This window comes from Geotrypetes seraphini, chromosome 16 (assembly GCF_902459505.1).
Source record: "Geotrypetes seraphini chromosome 16, aGeoSer1.1, whole genome shotgun sequence".
Taxonomy (NCBI): Eukaryota; Metazoa; Chordata; class Amphibia; order Gymnophiona; family Dermophiidae; genus Geotrypetes; species Geotrypetes seraphini.
In genome coordinates, this window is record NC_047099.1 from 10700988 (window position 1) to 10719393 (window position 18406).

The following is an 18406-nucleotide window of genomic DNA, read 5'->3' on the forward strand; positions in this document are numbered from 1 at the left end:
AATTCACATTCTAGTCACAAAAGCTGAGTACAGTGAATATATATATATATATATATATATATATATATTTTATTTTATTTTTTTTTTTAATATATACTAAATCTCTCTTCCTCATGAAAGTTGGCCAATGGTGAAACCTGTCTAGTCCAGCTGTACTTCACCATTTTATGAAAGAAATAATAGTGGGGGGAGGAGACTGCAAATCTGACAGAAAAACTGCAGGAATTCCTGTGGTTTTTCAGTTAAAAAAAAAAAAAAGAATTCCTTCCCGCCACAATGGAAAATAAATTAGACATAGATTGACCCAAACAAAAGGCAAAAAGGCATCTACCCCGCCCTCCAACCACCACAAATAAAAACCTATGGAGCAATTCTCCAGCTAAGTAGAATTCAGTGGAAAGGAAAATCCAAATCAGTTTAAAAATATATATATAGATAGATAGATGCATATAAGTTATATCATTTTGTTATAAAAGAAAATAAAATAATATATCAGTAAAATGTCTTCAAACAAATCAGTGAATGCTCCGTGATGTGATTTTAAGATCCAGAGTCAGCGTGTATCTTTGAAGCCCTGAGTCAGAGGGGTGCAAGAGGGTGGATGCTGGCGACAGTAGCGGTATCACTATCCCCGGGAGAGTTCCGCTGCTAGGTTCATTCGTTCTCTCTGTCATCGTGGCACAGGCTCACTCGGCTTTCTGGTGTCCAGGCCCACGCCCATTCTCCAACTTCTTGGTATGGGTACAGGTTCCATTCGGCCAAGAAGTGGAGGCGGCAACAGCAGTAGCAATGGGAAGTTCTTGCTTCTGGGGATGGCGGTGACGCTTCTTGGCCCTTGCTGGGGGCCTTAGGTAGTAACAGAAGAGCTGGCGGTAGCAAGGGTGGTGCAGGGAGAAGTCAAGGAATCCATCTGCAAGGTGGGGGGAGAGAAAGAGAGAATGATAAGCATGAGTTGGAGAAATGGGGCATTGCTCAAGGTTCATTTTGCCCCAGTGCAACCTGGGACCTGTAGTTCTGCAGGACACCCTGTTGTTTTTCCCTCTTGTAGAAAGTTCTGCTGACAGAGGTTTTGGGTTGGTAGACAGAAGTGAAGTGCAGGACCAAAAAAGGGGCTGATGAATGGGTGTTAAGTGATAGAAGATTCACACCTTTTGATAATCCCGCTGCACTCATTCCTTCATGGATTTCAGCAAAGACTTTGGAGCTTTCCAGATGAGAGGTCCCCAGCAGGCAGTGAAGGATGGTGGAGAATCCCTCTTCGTATAAACGTGGACCATTCTCATCTCCCTCCTGTGTCTCAGCAAAGAGCTAGGGAAGAAAGGTGAACAGCATGTTAGGGAGAGGGGACACAAACCAGAAGGAGAGAGGAGGAGGAGAGAGAGAGAGATGGACAGATTGACAGACACAGAGACGTGGAATACCTTGAAGGCCAGCTCTGATACATCTTTAGCACTCCTCGCTGCATCAAGGGTAGCCAACACCAGGATAACCTCGTGGAGATCAACACAGCCACTAGCGTCCTAATCCCGAAAGACAAAGAGCGCATAAGCATCACCAAACTGGGACAATCAAACACAGTATCCCGTTTCCAATGGTACACCAACTAAAACAAGCGATCATCAAACGGTTTGGTTTGATATAACGGCTAAAGTGGAGAGCGGCCGCACGATACTTAAAGTTCTAGATTTCAAACGTACGGACTTTAATGCAATGGGAAAGTACCTGAAGAAAGAGCTGTTAGGATGGGAGGACATAAGAGAAGTGGAAAGACAGTGGTCTAAGCTGAAAGGAGCGATAAAAATGGCTACGGACCTTTATGTGAAGAAAATCAATAAAAACAAGAGAAAAAGGAAGTCGATATGGTTCTCCAACCAAGTGGCTGAGAAAATAAAGGCGAAAGAGTTGGCGTTCATGAAATATAAAAAAACCCAAGAAGAGGAGAGCAGAAAGGACTACAGGGTGAAACTGAAAGAAGCCAAGAGAGAGATACGTTTGGCGAAGGCACAGGCGGAAGAACAAATGGCTAAAAATGTAAAAAAGGGAGATAAAAATTTTTTCAGATATATTAGTGAAAGGAGGAAGATAAAAAATGGAATTGCTAGGCTAAAAGATGCTGGGAACAATATGTGGAGAGTGATGAGGAGAAAGCAAATGTGCTAAACAAATACTTCTGTTATGTGTTCACAGAAGAAAATCCTGGAGAAGGACCGAGATTGTCTGGCAAAGTTACACGAGAAAATGGAGTAGATTCTGCGCCGTTCACGGAGGAGGGTGTTTATGAGCAACTTGAAAAACTGAAGGTGGACAAAGCGATGGGACCAGACGGGATCCATCCCAGGATACTAAGGGAGCTCAGAGAGGTTCTGGCGAGTCCTATTAAAGACTTGTTCAACAAATCTCTGGAGACGGGAGTGATTCCTGGGGATTGGAGGAGAGCGGATGTGGTCCCTATTCATAAAAGTGGTCACAGGGATGAAGCAGAAAACTACAGGCCGGTGAGCCTCACTTCAGTTGTTGGAAAAATAATGGAAGTGTTGCTGAAAGAAAAGATAGTGTATTTCCTTGAATCTAATGGGTTACAGGATCCGAGGCAACATGGCTTTACAAAAGGTAAATCGTGCCAAACGAACCTGATTGAATTTTTTGATTGGGTGACCAGAGAGCTGGATCGAGGACATATGCTAGATGTAATTTACTTGGATTTCAGCAAAGCCTTTGATACAGTTCCTCATAGGAGGCTGTTGAACAAACTTGAAGGGCTGAAGTTAGGACCCAAAGTGGTGAACTGGGTCAGAAACTGGCTGTCGGACAGACGCCAGAGGGTGGTGGTTAATGGAAGTCGCTCGAAGGAAGGAAAGGTGACTAGTGGAGTCCCTCAGGGTTCGGTGCTGGGGCCAATCCTGTTCAATATGTATGTGAGTGACATTGCTGAAGGGTTAGAAGGAAAAGTGTGCCTTTTTGCAGATGATACCAAGATTTGTAACAGAGTAGACACCGAAGAGGGAGTGGAGAATATGAAAAAGGATCTGCAAAAGTTAGAGGAATGGTCTAATGCCTGGCAACTAAAATTCAATGCAAAGAAATGCAGAGTAATGCATTTGGGGATTAATAATAGGAAGGAACCGTATATGCTGGGAGGAGAGAAGCTGATATGCACGGACGGGGAGAGGGACCTTGGGGTGATAGTGTCCGAAGATCTAAAGGCGAAAAAACAGTATGACAAGGCAGTGGCTGCTGCCAGAAGGATTCTGGGCTGTATAAAGAGAGGCGTAGTCAGTAGAAGGAAGAAGGTGTTGATGCCCCTGTAGGTCATTGGTGAGGCCCCACTTGGAGTATTGTGTTCAGTTTTGGAGACCGTATCTGGCGAAAGACGTAAGAAGACTTGAGGAGGTCCAGAGGAGGGCGACGAAAATGATAGGAGGCTTGCACCAGAAGACGTATGAGGAGAGACTGGAAGCCCTGAATATGTATACCCTAGAGGAAAGGAGAGACAGGGGAGATATGATTCAAACGTTCAAATACTTAAAGGGTATTAACGTAGAACAAAATCTTTTCCAGAGAAAGGAAAATGGTAAAACCAGAGGACATAATTTGAGGTTGAGGGGTGGTAGATTCAGGGGCAATGTTAGGAAATTCTACTTTACGGAGAGGGTGGTGGATGCCTGGAATGCGCTCCCGAGAGAGGTGGTGGAGAGTAAAACTGTGACTGAGTTCAAAGTAGCGTGGGATGAACACAGAAGATTTAGAATCAGAAAATAATATTAAATATTGAACTAGGCCAGTTACTGGGCAGACTTGCACGGTCTGTGTCTGTGTATGGCCGTTTGGTGGAGGATGGGCAGGGGAGGGCTTCAATGGCTGGGAGGGTGTAGATGGGCTGGAGTAAGTCTTAACAGAGATTTCGGCAGTTGGAACCCAAGCATAGTACCGAGTAAAACTTTGGATTCTTGCCCAGAAATAGCTAAGAAGAAAAAAAAAAAAAAATATTAAATTGAATCAGATTGGGCAGACTGGATGGACCATTCGGGTCTTTATCTGCCGTCATCTACTATGTTACTATGTTACTATGTAACAAACGCACGCCGCCAATGGCACGCAGGATTTATGCGCGCCAGATTAAAAGAGTTACAGTGAGTGCTCCGAGGGGTGTGTGGGGGGAGATTACACTTAGATGTGTTTGTGTTCCCTTTGGGGGGGTGGAGGGGGTGACCCCCCCACATTACAGAGGAAACTGCCATTTTACCTCGTTTTGGGAGGTAATGAGCAATTTTCTCTGTAATGGGGGTTCTCCCCCACACCCCCCAACAGGAGCGTGAACACTTCTAAGTTTAATGGGGGGGGGTTCCTCCCCCCCACACACACACACCCTCGGAGCGCTTACAGTAACTGTTTTAATCCGGCACGCATAAGTCCTGTGCGCCATTGTTGACATGCATTTGTCACGCGCGGTTATGACGGGTCATCGTGTCCAACAGTGGCCAATCCAGGTCCAAGTATGTGGCAAGATCCCAGAAGAATAAAACAGATTTTATGCTGCTTATTCCAGGAATAAGTAGTGGATTTTCCCAAGTCCATCTTAATAATGGCTGTTGGACATTTCTTTTAAAGAAAACCAAAATAACCCTGTGGAGTGACGATATTCCCAAATGGACTTTATTTGAAAGTATCAAAGTTCCAAAGGTACACTAAAATCATCCACATAAAAGTAAATCATCCACATAAGAGCCTTAAAGGACCTAGTCCGCTAGGGATACAGGACCCAACACGGTCTGCGTTTTGACAAAAAGTCTTCTTCAGGGGTCCCTGGGGGGGTCCTATAAAGGTGAGTACGTGGGAAACAATTGTGTGGTGAACTGGAAGTGAGACACTGCTTGCATTTAGGAACTTATCCAAACCTTTTTAAACTCCGCTAAACTCACTGCTTTTATCACGTTCTCTGGCACAAATTCCAGAGCTTAATTACACATTGAATGAGGAGAAAATTTTGTTTTTAAATGACTATTTAGTGGCTTTATTGTGTACCTCCTAGTAGTAGCATCGCAAGGAAGGGAGGCACCCAGCATCACCAAGCCATGCGCCCGCCCTACTCTTCCGCACCGCTCGAGAACCACCCCTCCACATACCACTTGAAATGTCCGCCGGCACAAGCAGCATCTTCCATCTTCTGCTGGCATAGGCCTTGGCTCCTTTCTGATGTCACATCCTGATCCCGGAAGTGGTATCAGGAGCCAAGGCCAGCGCGAGCAGGAGATGGAAGATACTGCTTGTGCCGGTGACCATTTCAAGAGGTACACAAGGAGGGGGCAGCGAGAAGAAGAGAGGCTGGCGCCCCCGTCAAGATGGCATCCAGAGCAGTCTGCCCCCTTACTATGCCCCCTAGTCCTTCTATTTTTGGAAAGAACAAAGAAATGATTCACGTCTTCTTATTCTACTCCACTCAGAGCATTGAAGAACTTAAACAATTTGGCAGTCAGACATCAACCCGTTAAGGATGGGCTCTGGATGTCAAACTATATCATTTTCTAATTTATTTAAGTTATATTCCATTCCAGAATCACATTTCCGGCAATATATTTATTGCCGGAAACCGCTTTTTCCAACAAGTGGGCCAAAGTAGTGTACATAACAATATAATATTTGAAACAGAAAGGAACTCCAAACGATAATAGCAAGAAGTCCAATCACACCAGCATGATCAAGGAGGAAAAAAGACAGTTAAAACGGTAAAAAATAAATTGACATTAACAAACAAGCTCCTCAAGTACCACCGACGCACACTTATCTATAACAGTTCTTGTATCCTGGACCTAACATTTACATTTTTCCAACATTTTAACAAAAAGTACAGTATTAAACCCCTTTGCTCCCTACTCAACATCTCTGCTCCTGCAGTTCAAGTATCCTGCTCAGTTACAGAGGTATAAAGTGGTCCTTCCCTCTCTAACCTATCCCTGCCCAGCTTCCCTCTGTTAGGAAAGAGCTTGTGGAACAAGGTGTGAAAGTGACAGGGCTAGGAATAGTCACTGCCTTTGGAGCTCAAAATTGCTGGACTTGCCAAACATGAATCCACCCAGCACCTTTAATTTGCAAAATCATAGCTCAGCCATGCCCTGACTTGCAAGGGAGGAGATGCTCCAGGGTGTGGGTGTGTGTGTGTGTGTGTGTGTGTGTGTGTGTGTGTGATTGCAGAGTGGAGGATTACGGGGAGAGGGGATGGAAGTGAGAGGGGAAAGAAGTGAGGAGGGTATGGGAGAGAGGAGTAACAGGAGACAGAGGGAGGGAAAGGGAGGACAGGGGCAAGAGGAGAGTACAAGGAGAGAGAAGCAGCAAAAGGAGGGGAAAAAGAAAAGGAGTGTCTCACTCACCCAAATCCCACTCCCCCAGGGGGATGGATGCTAGAAAAGGGGGAAATGTAGTGGAAGGGATATCAGCCTCAGCCCTGGGAACATAAACATTAATGAGGCAGAGGACTAGGGGATGCCTGGACCTCTTCCTACCTTCTGGAAGTAGTTGAATGCCTTGGAGGTAGTGACGGAGTCCGTCAGGTTCAGCTGATCTGCAAACTCTTTCTTGGAAAGCCTCCGGTCTGTCCCCTCCATAAACAGACCCTCCCAGCTCTCTGCCATCAGGGGGAGGCACCTACCATTGCCGAGATAAGAAAGATGATCAACTTTCTCTTCCCCTTCGCTCCCTTTTAATCCCCACCCACCAATGTCCTGGCCAGTCATCCACCAGGGAATGAAAGTTACAGGTGCGAAAGTGACTCCCCAGGGTCACACACATAACACAGTGACACATTTACAAATTGACGAGGGTTCTTCAAAAAGTTTCTGCACTTTCATATTTTCGCAGGAAATGCTTGGGGTGGGAGAAGTGGTAAGAGGGCGTGTCGTAGAATGTCATGTGACTAGTCAGTCAGGCAAAACAGGGTGATTATGTGGAAAGGTGATGTAATTTGCTTTGAGATATATAATAAATAGTTTTTTAAAAAATATAAAAGTACGGAAACGTTTTGAAGATCCCTCGTATATATATTTTTTTTGTGACGCTTTTTTCCAGCTCTAATAGTTAAGGTAGATAGGGATAGATTCTTCAGACTGTGGGGAACAACAAGTACAAGGGGGCACTCGGAGAAACTGAAAGGGGACAGGTTTAGAACCAATGCCAGGAAGTTCTTCTTCACACAGAGAGTGGTGGACACATGGAAAGCACTCCCGGAAGCTGTGATTGAACAGAACACAATACAGGGATTCAAAGTGGGTTTAGATAAATTCCTGAAGGAGAAGGGAATTGAGGGGTACAGATAGAAGTAGTGATAGGTTATAGGATGAGTTCAGGGACCACTGACAGGTCATGGACTTGATGGGCTGCCGCGGGTGCGGACTGCTGGGTACGATGGACCTCTGGTCTGACCCAACGGAGGCAACTTCTTATGTTCTTAAGTATATTTTTGAGGTTTTACTATGTTTGTTCCACACATTTCTACGTTTATGAGACATGGCGGGGCATTTATGATATGACGTCCCAATCCAAGTTTGGATGTGTTATGGAACAAGCACAAAAATCCAGTGGCGAACATGACCGTTTTCGAAACAGAAAAAATGTCTTTTCTTGGATGTGCTTGTCCTTAGTGTGTCTATCTTTTTGAATCATTTATGAAAATAAAAAACACGCCCAAAAGAAAAAAACATACAAAACAAGCCATTGGGATCTAGGAGGGGGCCAGCATTTTTAATAGACTGGCTACATGGACATCCCAGCAGAGCACCTTAGAGGGCACTGCAGTGACCTTCACATAAAAAAATCCCAGGTACGCATCTCACCATAACCCCTATATATTGTATGGTGAGCCCTCCAAAAGCCACCCCAAACCTACTGCACACCACACTAATAGCCCTTATGCCTGTAAGTGTCACCTATATATAAGTACAATGGGATTTGGATGGATTTTCGGTAGACTCACATATCCTACCATAAATTTAGTAGTTAAGAGTGGGATATGGGCCTGAGCTTCCATCTCTATGGTCACTACACTGCCCACTAGGCTACTCCAAGAACTTGCTTGATGCTCTACTAGGACATAACATGTGAAGCTATCACATAGGCAGGTATATACTGATCATTCACATCTTTGGGAGGGGATCAATGACCACTGGAGAAGTGTGAGAGGGTCATACCTTCATCCTTCCGATGGTCATCTGATCAGTTCAAGCACCTTTTTGACACTCTTTTTTTTAAATTATTTTTATTGATGGCAGATAAAGGCCAAATGGCCCACCCAGTTGGCCCATCTGCAGCATCCATTATCTCCTCTTCCTAAGATCCCATGTGCCTGTCCCACACTTTCATTGTTAAAACACGTCTAGCCCCAAATGCCCAAACTATGCCCTGAATGTTTTCTAAAATGTTTGGTTATTGCAGAAAACATCCAAATCAGAAGCCCATCCTATTCTTGTCCAAACCATGCCTCTAAATATTAAATATATATATGCCACAAGTATGATACTCAATTATATTGCATCTCACAATAGACCATTCAAATTTATCATAACACTGAAGCCCAAACTCACATTGAGTGGAGCCACAAATGTATGATATTAATTTCTTATTTTTATATTTTTTTATGGACCTTCAGAACGCAGCCGGGCCCGTTATGCTACCAGTTGCCAACGTCTTCGTCAGTCCAGATTTTATTGATTTTTATTGCTTTATAAATATTTTCACAGTTTTTACTTCATATAATTCTTCATCGAAACTTGTTTATAAAATAAATCCCACGTAGCTTTATAGTGGATTATCTCTTATCATTTATACCACCTCTCCCGACATGCATGTTTCAAATGAAACTTTTCTTCAGGGTCGAGGGGAACATTTGAGATAGCCTGTGTCTGCTATGGCGTGAGACAATCGCGCGCAGGACGTCAGCGCGCTGGATTGAAATACTATTTTAAAGCACTCCGAGAGGGTAGGGGGGAATCACCTATTAGAACTGTTGGCACTTCCATTGTGGGGGGTGTTGGGGGGGAACCCCCCATTAAACAAGAAACAGACTTTTTTCCTGTTTTTTATAGAAAAATTAGTTTCCTCTGTAATGGTGGGGGTTCCCTCCACCTCCCAACGGGGACACCAACAGTTCTAAGCGCTTTAAAATAGTGTTTCAATCCAGCGCGCTGACGCCAACCTCATCAGTGATGTCACAATGGCTTGATTGTCCTGTACTCCCCTCTGCCCTCCAACCCAGCCAGCAGATTAACCGTTCCCCTTAACTGTATCCATGACATCTTGTTTGTCTGTCTTGCCTGTTTAGATTGTAAGCTCTTTTGAGTAAGGACTGTTTTCTTACTCTTTGTGACTCTGTGCAGCACTGCGTGTGTCTGGTAGCGCTATAGAAATAATTAATAGTAGGAGTAATAAGTCAGTCACCTTGCTTTTTTCAGGATTTTGCCCAGCTCCCAAAGCCCCAATTCCAGAGCAACCTTCAGCTGCCCAATGGGGCTCACGGGCATATCACCGATGAGTTCATAGTCAGTAGCCGGGATTCCCAGTGCCCTAGAAAAACAGCACAGTATTAGGAGAGCTGTATTTGGCACAAAACCCTTTTCCTTCCCTTCCAAACGATCCTTTGACCTCTCTCCTTCCTCATCTACTCACCCTGACATGACTCGCTGCACCCTGCTTGCATACAGTGCTGGATCTGCCTTCTCCGCCTCATTTGGGTGGTAAACTGGCATGAACTAGAAAGAGAGAGAGAGAAATTACTTTATTTGAGGACACACCTCACTGACAAGCTCAAGGCAAGTTACAAAATTGCACAAAAACAATAATATAGCAAGACTAAAGCAAGACATATTAATTATAAAAATAAAAGATAAACTGTACTTAGATCAAGTGTTCTTAACCTGGACCCCTAGGGGGTCTGTGGATGGGTTTCAGGGGGTCCATGAGGGTCAGATTAAAAATTAACATTTATATTCATTATACAGTCCGGTACTGTTGATTTTTCTCACAGAGAACGACAGAGTAGATGTAGGGTAATGGCCGTAGAAAAAGTAGTAATAGATCTGTTTTAATTTTCACAAGAGGATTGTATTTCATAATTATGAGTGGCCATTGCTTTTTGCATAAAAAAAGGAGTGTTTTGTGTTTTTTTTTTAGATTATTTACTTTAAAGTTTATGAGACAATCAAGTCTCGATAAATCTCAATAAAATACATTAGATTCATTGCATGCAAAGTTGCGTTTATGTGAATATTTCTGGGGAAGGGGGTCCACAGCTTTCATCAGATTCTTAAAGGGGTCTGTGATGCAAAAAAAGTTAGGAATCACTGACTTAGATAATATTCCCCACCCCAGTACTCTAATGAAAATGCCAGGCCTTCAAATGTTTCTGGAAAGAATGGCATTGAATTTGTCTCAAATCAATAGGAATATCATTCCATAGCTTGGACCCATATATCCAAAAATGGAAGACAAAAGAGTATTATTCAATTATTTAAACAATTTCAGAAATTTGAGAAAAGGGTTGAAGGATGGAAGAACAGAATCTTATGCTTACCTCAACCTCAACATTAAGGTACAACTGGGACATGCTGAGCCACAGAACTTTAAAGCTATATATAACAATCATAAAAAAAAGCAAACAGTTAACAACCAATCTCTCCATCCTCTGCCCCACTTAAAAATGTCACCTTTCAGTTTATGACACATTGCTGACAACTTCTGGTGTTACCATGCCTCGCCATGCACAGGGTAGCCATCTTAGCCAAGAGAATGTAAGTGTAATAGAAAATTATGTCATCAATTACATCACAAACACCCTGGAATCTGATTGGTTTATGGTCTATGCGTCCATGTGCTCAGGCCCCATATAGCTCCCTCTGCCCCAGAGGTGGTCTGAAGCATTACATGTGAGAGAGTTAGTAAAACATCTTGGACATTCTCAGTACTTCATGGAAAAGAGCATTCCTGCTTCCGATAACTTGAGTGTTTCACTCTGGAAAGGCAGTAAATGGGAGAAAAGGCAGACAGACTTACACACCATTTCCTTTCCATGTCCAGGTGGTGGCAGGCTGGAAAAGATACAAGATTAACATAGTAAATGACTGAAGATAAAAAGACCAGCACAGCCCATCTAGTCTGTCTGATAAAGTAGATAGGACTATAACTGCTGCTCCATGCATGCCCCACCCCCCATTATTAGACATGCAAAAGTAATTTCATTGCAACTGTTATGCACTCATCTTCCTCTCTCCCACTCCACTTCCCTAAAATCACAACCTGAGAAATATTCTAAGAGACAGCTTTGAAATTTCAGTCATAAGAACATAAGAATAGCCTTACTGGGTTAGACCAATGGTCCATCAAGCCCAGTAGCCTGTTCTCACGGTAGCCAATCCAGGTCACTAGTATCTAGCCAAAACCCAAGAAGTAGCAATATTCCATGCTATTGATCCAGGGCAAGCAGTGGCTTCCCCCATGTCTTTCATTCAGGCAACCATACGGCTTGGGGACATTTCTGAAATAAGCTGAATCAGACCCAGGCTTAAGGTTTTAGAGGACATCAAGACATGAAGTTCCAGTTTTTCTTAAAAAAATTGACCAAGAAAAGAAATTTCCCTTAGCCTATGTTAAAGTTTCACTGTAATGACATCACCAAAAAGCACAGCTTTCTTTGTTAATGACACCACTGTCATGAAAATTTCACACAACCAAGATAAGGTCATCACTAGGTATATGAAAGTTTCATGAGGATGGCATCATTAAAAATCCAATAGCGCTCCTATGAAATACAGACTCATGATGATGACATCACTGAGAAAGACTCACATTATGATGGCATCACTAGGATTCCAGCAACTCCATTTTGTATCATCACTGGAAGCTGAAGGAAGACACCAACAGGAAAGCAATATAATGATGGCATCACCAGCACTGATAAGGTGCCACTCACCATTTTGTTGGGGTATCTGATCAGGATGGGTTGTACTGGGACCCCAGCAATGAAGGCACCTAGAGTAAACCAAGAAGTACAGAACAGTAGATGAGAGAGTGCGTGCCCTAGAAAACAAAGCATTGTGGAAGCAGGTGACATGGGATACCTCTCGAAAAACAGGGGAGATTCTTGGAAAACAAAGCATACTGGGAGCAAGTGAAATAGGGTACATTTTGGAAAGCAAGGCATTCTGGAATATATGAGATGGGGAGCCTCTTGAAAAACAGGACATTATGAGAGCAGGTGAGACAACTAGCCTCTTGGAAAGCAAGGCATTGTGGGAGCAGATGAGGTAAAGAGTGTGTTGGAAAATAGGGCATTCTGGGAGCAGGTAAGATGGGAGAAACTCTTGGAAAGCAAGGAATTCTGGGAGCAGGGAAGACTTGGTAGTAACTTTTACCTGTTCCAGTGAAGGTCACTACCCCTGTTTCACCTCCACAGACATAGCATCTACACAACTGCATGTGTGTGTGGCCTAGAGACATTTCTGACACAGAGAGCGACAGAGACACTCTGCTATTACACATTCACTCAGAAGATGCTACTCTGGTGCCCCCAACTATCATACCTGGTTTAAATTTAAGCAGTACCTTCCCGTTGGCTGTGGTGCCCTCTGGATAAAAGAGGACCTGTGACGTGAGACAAAGAAAAAAACCAAAAACAAAGGTAAGAAAGAAGAGGAGCAAAGTGAGGGTAGAAGAAGAAAGAAAGAGTGAAACAGTGCAAGGAACAGAAAGAAACACACGACGAGGATCTTGGCATTTCTCTTAAATTCTATTAGCTAGGGCGGTGCGCAGGCAATAAATATTTAGTTAGTTTTGATTTTTGTTTTCATAAGTTTTTCCTGACAATTTCTCTTCTTCATTTTAAAAGGGATTTTTTTTAGCGCATGCTAAATTGATGTAAGGCACACTAACAAAGGCATACTGCTAGCATTAGCTACAGTACCGTGTCTGGCTGATAGTATAGGGCAAAAGTTAAGCCGTGCTATGGTGGGCAAGCTCACCTGTGGCCACTCGCCCCTGGATGTGGCCCTCCTCTTCACCTCCTCCACCACCTTCTTCCGGGAGGTCGGATCATGCCGTGATACCAGGATGGACTGGTTAAAGCGGAACAGTGCTATATTAGAAGGGAGAGGATGACAAGAGAAGAATAGGTCAGGTGTGTCCCTCCTTAACTGGTGAGAAAGTGCAACCCTAAACAGAATGGCATGAAAAGGAAGTTACAGCCCTAAACATCTTGCGGGCAGTCCAGATAGGCCATTTCATTCTATATCTGCCATCATCTGTTATGTTACTCTGAGTCAACACTCTCTCCCCACTATTATAATACAGGGTGAATTCTCTAAATTAGGTAGCTACAGAGCCCTGACAAACTTACGTATTATTCCAAGCCTCTCTTATCACATTAAGTTTTGTGTGTGTCTGAAAATTACTGAGAGAGAGATTCAATAAATAGGTAACCCCTTTTAGGCACCCAATAGCCCATGGTTAGAGCCTATATAATGGAAAACATCATGGAAAACAGGGCATTCTGGGAGCAGATGAGATGAGGTGCTTCTTGGAAAGCAGGGCATTCTGGGAGCAAGTGAGATTAGGCATCCTGGAAAAAAAAGGGCATTGTGGGAGCAGATGAGATAGGGAACCTGGCCACATAAGTGTCCAGATTCCTATACAGAATATTAGCATAACCTGGTACCTCACATTTACACAGCTAGTATATGTAGCCCCCTGTCTGTCTGTCTTTTTTTCTTTCTGTCTCTCTCCCCCTGTCTGTCTTTCTTTGTGTGTCTCTCCCTGCCCCCTGCCTGTCTGTCTTTCTTTCTGTCTCTCTCCCTGGCCCCGTCTGTCTGTCTTTCTTTCTGTCTGTCTCTCTCCCTGCCCGCTGTGTGTCTGTCTTTCTTTCTTTCTGTCTCTCCCCCCTGTCCAGCAGCACCCCTTCCCTGCTCCTCCCTGTCCAGCAGTAGCCCTTCTCCCTTACTTTTACCTCCCCCCTGTCCAGCAGTACCCCGTCTCTCTTCCCTGCTCCCTGTCCAGCATCTGCTAGGCCGGGCAGCCTCGGGGCTTTTGCTAGGCCAGCCCACCTCACATTATCGAGGTGGGCCAGCCTAGCAAATGCCCCACGGCTGCTTGATGAAACCGCGGCTGCTGCCGCTGCTGGTCCGGGAGTGAGAAGAAGAGGCGTCCCGGCAGCGTCAGCGTAGTCAGAAGGCAAGAAGTCAGCCAGTGTCAGATATCAGGGCAGGAAATCAGCTGAGGCAAGCACTGCGCATGCGCGGCATGGAGCCACGAATCATAGCCGCACGGAGTTTGAAGTGCGCATGCGCGCTAAGGGTTTTATTATAGTGGATTTGCTTTCTTAGCCACCACCGCACATTGAGCTGAAGGTTTCAACGTATCCTCAACAATAACACCTAAATCCTTTTTCTGGGGAATGACTCCTAACACAGAACCCAGTGTCTCATAGCTATAGTTCAGGTGAATGAGTGTAACTAAAGGACTGATAAATAGGTTGAAAAGAAGTGGAGAATAGTACCGAACCCTGTGGAATTACATTGTGCGCACTGGGATTTGCATGCACAACTTGAGGAACTATATGCAGAATTTGGGTATGTACAAATAAATGGCAGCTCTGCCCATGCTCATGCTCCTCCCATGTGAATGCTGTCATGGCGTTTACATGCTCTGCCACTTCCACGTGTCCTCACAGTCAATTTGCTGCCCCTTACCCGCAGAAGTCACAGTATTTTTCACACTAGTGTGTAGGTACATAGTTTTAGAACTGCCATCTAAGGCCTAGAATTGGCAGAGAAAATATGGCATGGGGCTCCAGGAAGTGATGTCACTCATGCCCAGGAAGGGATGTCACTCATGCTCGGATCCTCTCACCTCCGATGACAGGAATGCTGAGGTTCTCGACACGGGATACCACAGAGGGGAGGTTGCAGGGCACCAGGACCAGAGTGTCGAAGAAGGTGGAGTGGGGGGCAGCCAGCAGGATCGGAGCCTCCAGGCTTGATGCCATCCGACCCTTGATCTTTATTCGATAGAAGCCTGTGACGAAGAACATCGAGCGACTGAGGATATGAATTGCATGGTGGAAGAACCTGTGGTGAAGACAGACAAGAGACAGATGTGATTGGTTCATCTGCATCCTAACTAAGGTGGTGCTGCTCTCTCCACCCTTGTCTCTGCTATGGCAGATCACTGAATCACTTCCTCCCCACCCCCTCACCAACTTCTCCTATGGCAACTACCTCTCTTCCCCTCCAAGGACATGAGTATCCTACTATCCACTACCATGACAAGTGACTGTCTCTTCCCCCATCCTCCTACATCCCATGGTGACTGTCTCTGCTTTTTTCTCTCTACTTGGTGAGTGACTTTCTCTCTTCCTTTTCTGAGGAAAACTAACTATGTTCTCTCTCTACACCATCTTGCCCTACCTCCATGGTGACTGTCTCTGTCTTTTCTCTTCCACTTTGTGAATGACTCTCTCTCTCCTCATATAGTAACTTTCTACCCCTCCTCTAAGGAGTGACTGTTACTTTCTCCTTCCCCCAGAATAAATGACTATCTTTCACTTCCCTCATTGTGACTGACTACCTTACAACCCCCCCCCCCCCCATTGGCAAGTGACTGTCTTGCTGTCTCTCCTGGTGTGTGACTGTCCCTTTTATTCTCCAGTAGTCCCATGCCCTGAGGAGAAGGTTAGGCCAGGCCTGGGGAGAACCCAGACTGGACTGGCTTAGCCTGGTCCCTGGGCCATGGAATTAATGCTGAACCTGTGAGTTTCTTTCGCTGTCTCACTTGTGCTTACCTCCTCCGGTGTGTGATTGGCTGTCGCAGCTCTTCCTCCGTCAGGCCAACCACTCGTAGGACGGCAAAGGGCCACATGAGGAAAAGAAAGAAGGCGGTGAGGAGGAAACGTAGAGGGAAGAGCAGCACCCCTAGAAGGTAAAACTGAAGTGGAGAAAGAGAAAATAAAACACAGTGAACACATAATTCCTACAACAGGAGGAATTACAAGTGTCAAACTGCACTGTGATGGGGAAAAGCTGAGCTACCAGTCCCAGAATGCACTGCTATGGGTGGTTAATTTCGGAGTAAATACAAGGTGCTTCAAAGCTCTTTTTGCTCAGCAGCTACTGGCACTAGGTATCAAAAGTAAATGAGTGTCATATTCATACATGAAAAGTATAAATACAGCATAAACAACTGCAAAACAGGTTACCAGCAGAGCTCCGTACAGGCCTCACACCAATGCAGGTAAGATTTGAATACAACATGGACAGCTGCAAAGCTGATAGTCATTATAACTCTATGCAGGTGAAGGGACACGTGTAGTTTTCCTTAGGCTGTGTTTGAAGCTGTAAGAAAACCAGACCCTGTTTGTTTTTCCTTCTCTTGTTGAAATACTGCAAGGCCATTTTATGTTTGACAGATGTGTGTTTCTTACCTTGTTGTGAAGTAAATTCAATTGTTTTCATAAGCTGTATTTGTAAGAAGCTTTAGATAAGAAAAAGGCTCTGCTGACCAAAGCACCTTTAACTTCGGCCTTTAGATAGTAAGAAGTTTGTTATTTCTTTAAAGTTTAATGTGACCTGTGTCATATATGGTTTGTATTTACATCATATGCTGACAACACTGATTCATGTAAAATGATATAAAAGGGTTGCAGAGATGACAATAAAGTGGACATGTTTGGGAGATTTTCTTGTCTCTAAGATATTGTCCCCAGATGCATCTGACTTGTGAATGACAGAGAGAGAGTGTGGGGCAGTAATTGGGACCTAATCCTTTCAGCAGGTATCACCTGAATATAAGTAAAGCCATGAATACATGAACACAGACAGTTGCAGAGCAGATCTTCATTGTATCTCCATGCAGACTTCATCTGAATGCAAATAAAACATGAATACAGTACAAACGCCTGCAAAGTGGATCTTCAGCACAGCGCCAAAAAGTGTAAAAATGTAGAAGAGTTGCCACAGTGGAACAGAGCAAAGGTCCATCAAGCCCTGCTTCCAGTAGAGGCCAGCCCAGGTCCAAGGAGTAAAGCAGATTTTATGTTTTTTATCCTAGGAATAAGCAGTGCAATTCCCCAAGTCCATCTTAATAATGGCTACCTATCGAGGCCAGAATTATCTTCAAATTCGGTTGCCTCTGCTTCAAGACTCTCTTCGGGACCGCACCCTCCTACCTCCTGAAATACCTCATCCACTCCACTTTTCACGCAGAACACTACTGTTCACATTTCCTTCCTCCAGAGGATGCAAATTTAAAAGATTCCTCAACAGGACACTCTCCTTTCAAGCAGGGATCTGGAACAACACCTTAAGTGACTTAATCCTGAACTCACTAACATACCATTCATTCAGAAAATCACTAAAACCCACCTTTTCGACAGATTTATCTGACCCTTCAGTTCTGCTCTTAACACCTTACCATGCCTTACACATCCATTCCCCCTTTTCTCCCAGTCACCTATCTGTCTGTCTATCCCTCCCAAATCTAACTGATGTAACTTCACTGTCCTTACAACTCCACTTGTTGTATACCGTCTTGAACTGAAAAGGTATGACAGGATATAAATAAAGCTATTATTATTTTAGGAAATTATCCAAACCACTGCACACCCATCAGACTCGGGAAGGTAAGCAGGAAGAAAGGGTAAAAATGAAGGCTATGGAAGATAAAGATTTGGTGTTGTAGGATATTTTTGGGGGGGATAGGATTTTGATTTTTGTTGTTTGCATTGAGATCAGGAAAAGCATGCCGAGAGAAAAGTGTAAAAAAGAGCTTTGAATGTAAGAATACAAATGCTAGGGTCCACCTTGGGGATTAGCACCCAAGAAAAGGATCTGGCTGTCATCGCAGACAATACGATGAAATCTTCTGCCCAATATGCGGCGACGGCCAAAAAAAGCAAATAGGATGCTAGGAATTATTAAAAAGGGATGGTTAACAAGACTCAGAATGTTATAATGCCCCTAGTATCGCTCCATGGCGCAACCTCATCTGGAGTATTGTGTTCAATTCTGGTCTCACTTATCTCAAGAAAGATATAGTGGTGCTAGAAAAAGGTCAAAGAAGATCGACCAAGATGGTAAAGGGGTTGGAACTCCTCTCACATGAGGAAAGACTAAAACGATTAGGGCTCTTCAGCTTGGAAAAGAGACAGCTGAGGGGAGATATGATTGAAGTCTACAAAATCCTGAGTGGAGTAGAACAAGTGGATCGATTTTTCGCTCCGTCAAAAATTACAAAGACTAGGGGACACTCGATGAAGTTACAGGGAAATACTTCTAAAACCAATAGAAGGAAATAGGGGAAATAGGAGAATAGGAGAATAGTTAAGCTCTAGAACGCGTTGCCAGAGGATGTGGTATGAACAGATAGCGTAGATGGTTTT

At 44.1% G+C, this 18406-nt stretch overlaps 1 protein-coding gene across 1 annotated transcript in view; it reads right to left on the minus strand.

Annotated features, from left to right (window-relative positions):
- Positions 1-412: 412 nt before the first annotated feature.
- Positions 413-18406, minus strand: part of LPCAT4 (lysophosphatidylcholine acyltransferase 4) — a 28148-nt gene continuing 10154 nt past the window's right edge. The window contains exons 2-14 of the mRNA XM_033925459.1: positions 15812-15954; positions 14881-15098; positions 12999-13111; positions 12561-12621; positions 11951-12009; positions 11035-11069; positions 10556-10610; positions 9652-9734; positions 9424-9549; positions 6498-6639; positions 1422-1520; positions 1149-1308; positions 413-910 (exon numbers count right to left, since the gene is read on the minus strand). Of these exons, the coding sequence (XP_033781350.1) occupies positions 687-910; positions 1149-1308; positions 1422-1520; positions 6498-6639; positions 9424-9549; positions 9652-9734; positions 10556-10610; positions 11035-11069; positions 11951-12009; positions 12561-12621; positions 12999-13111; positions 14881-15098; positions 15812-15954 (1518 nt within the window). The 3' untranslated portion in view covers positions 413-686. The remainder of the gene's footprint in view (positions 911-1148; positions 1309-1421; positions 1521-6497; positions 6640-9423; positions 9550-9651; positions 9735-10555; positions 10611-11034; positions 11070-11950; positions 12010-12560; positions 12622-12998; positions 13112-14880; positions 15099-15811; positions 15955-18406) is intronic.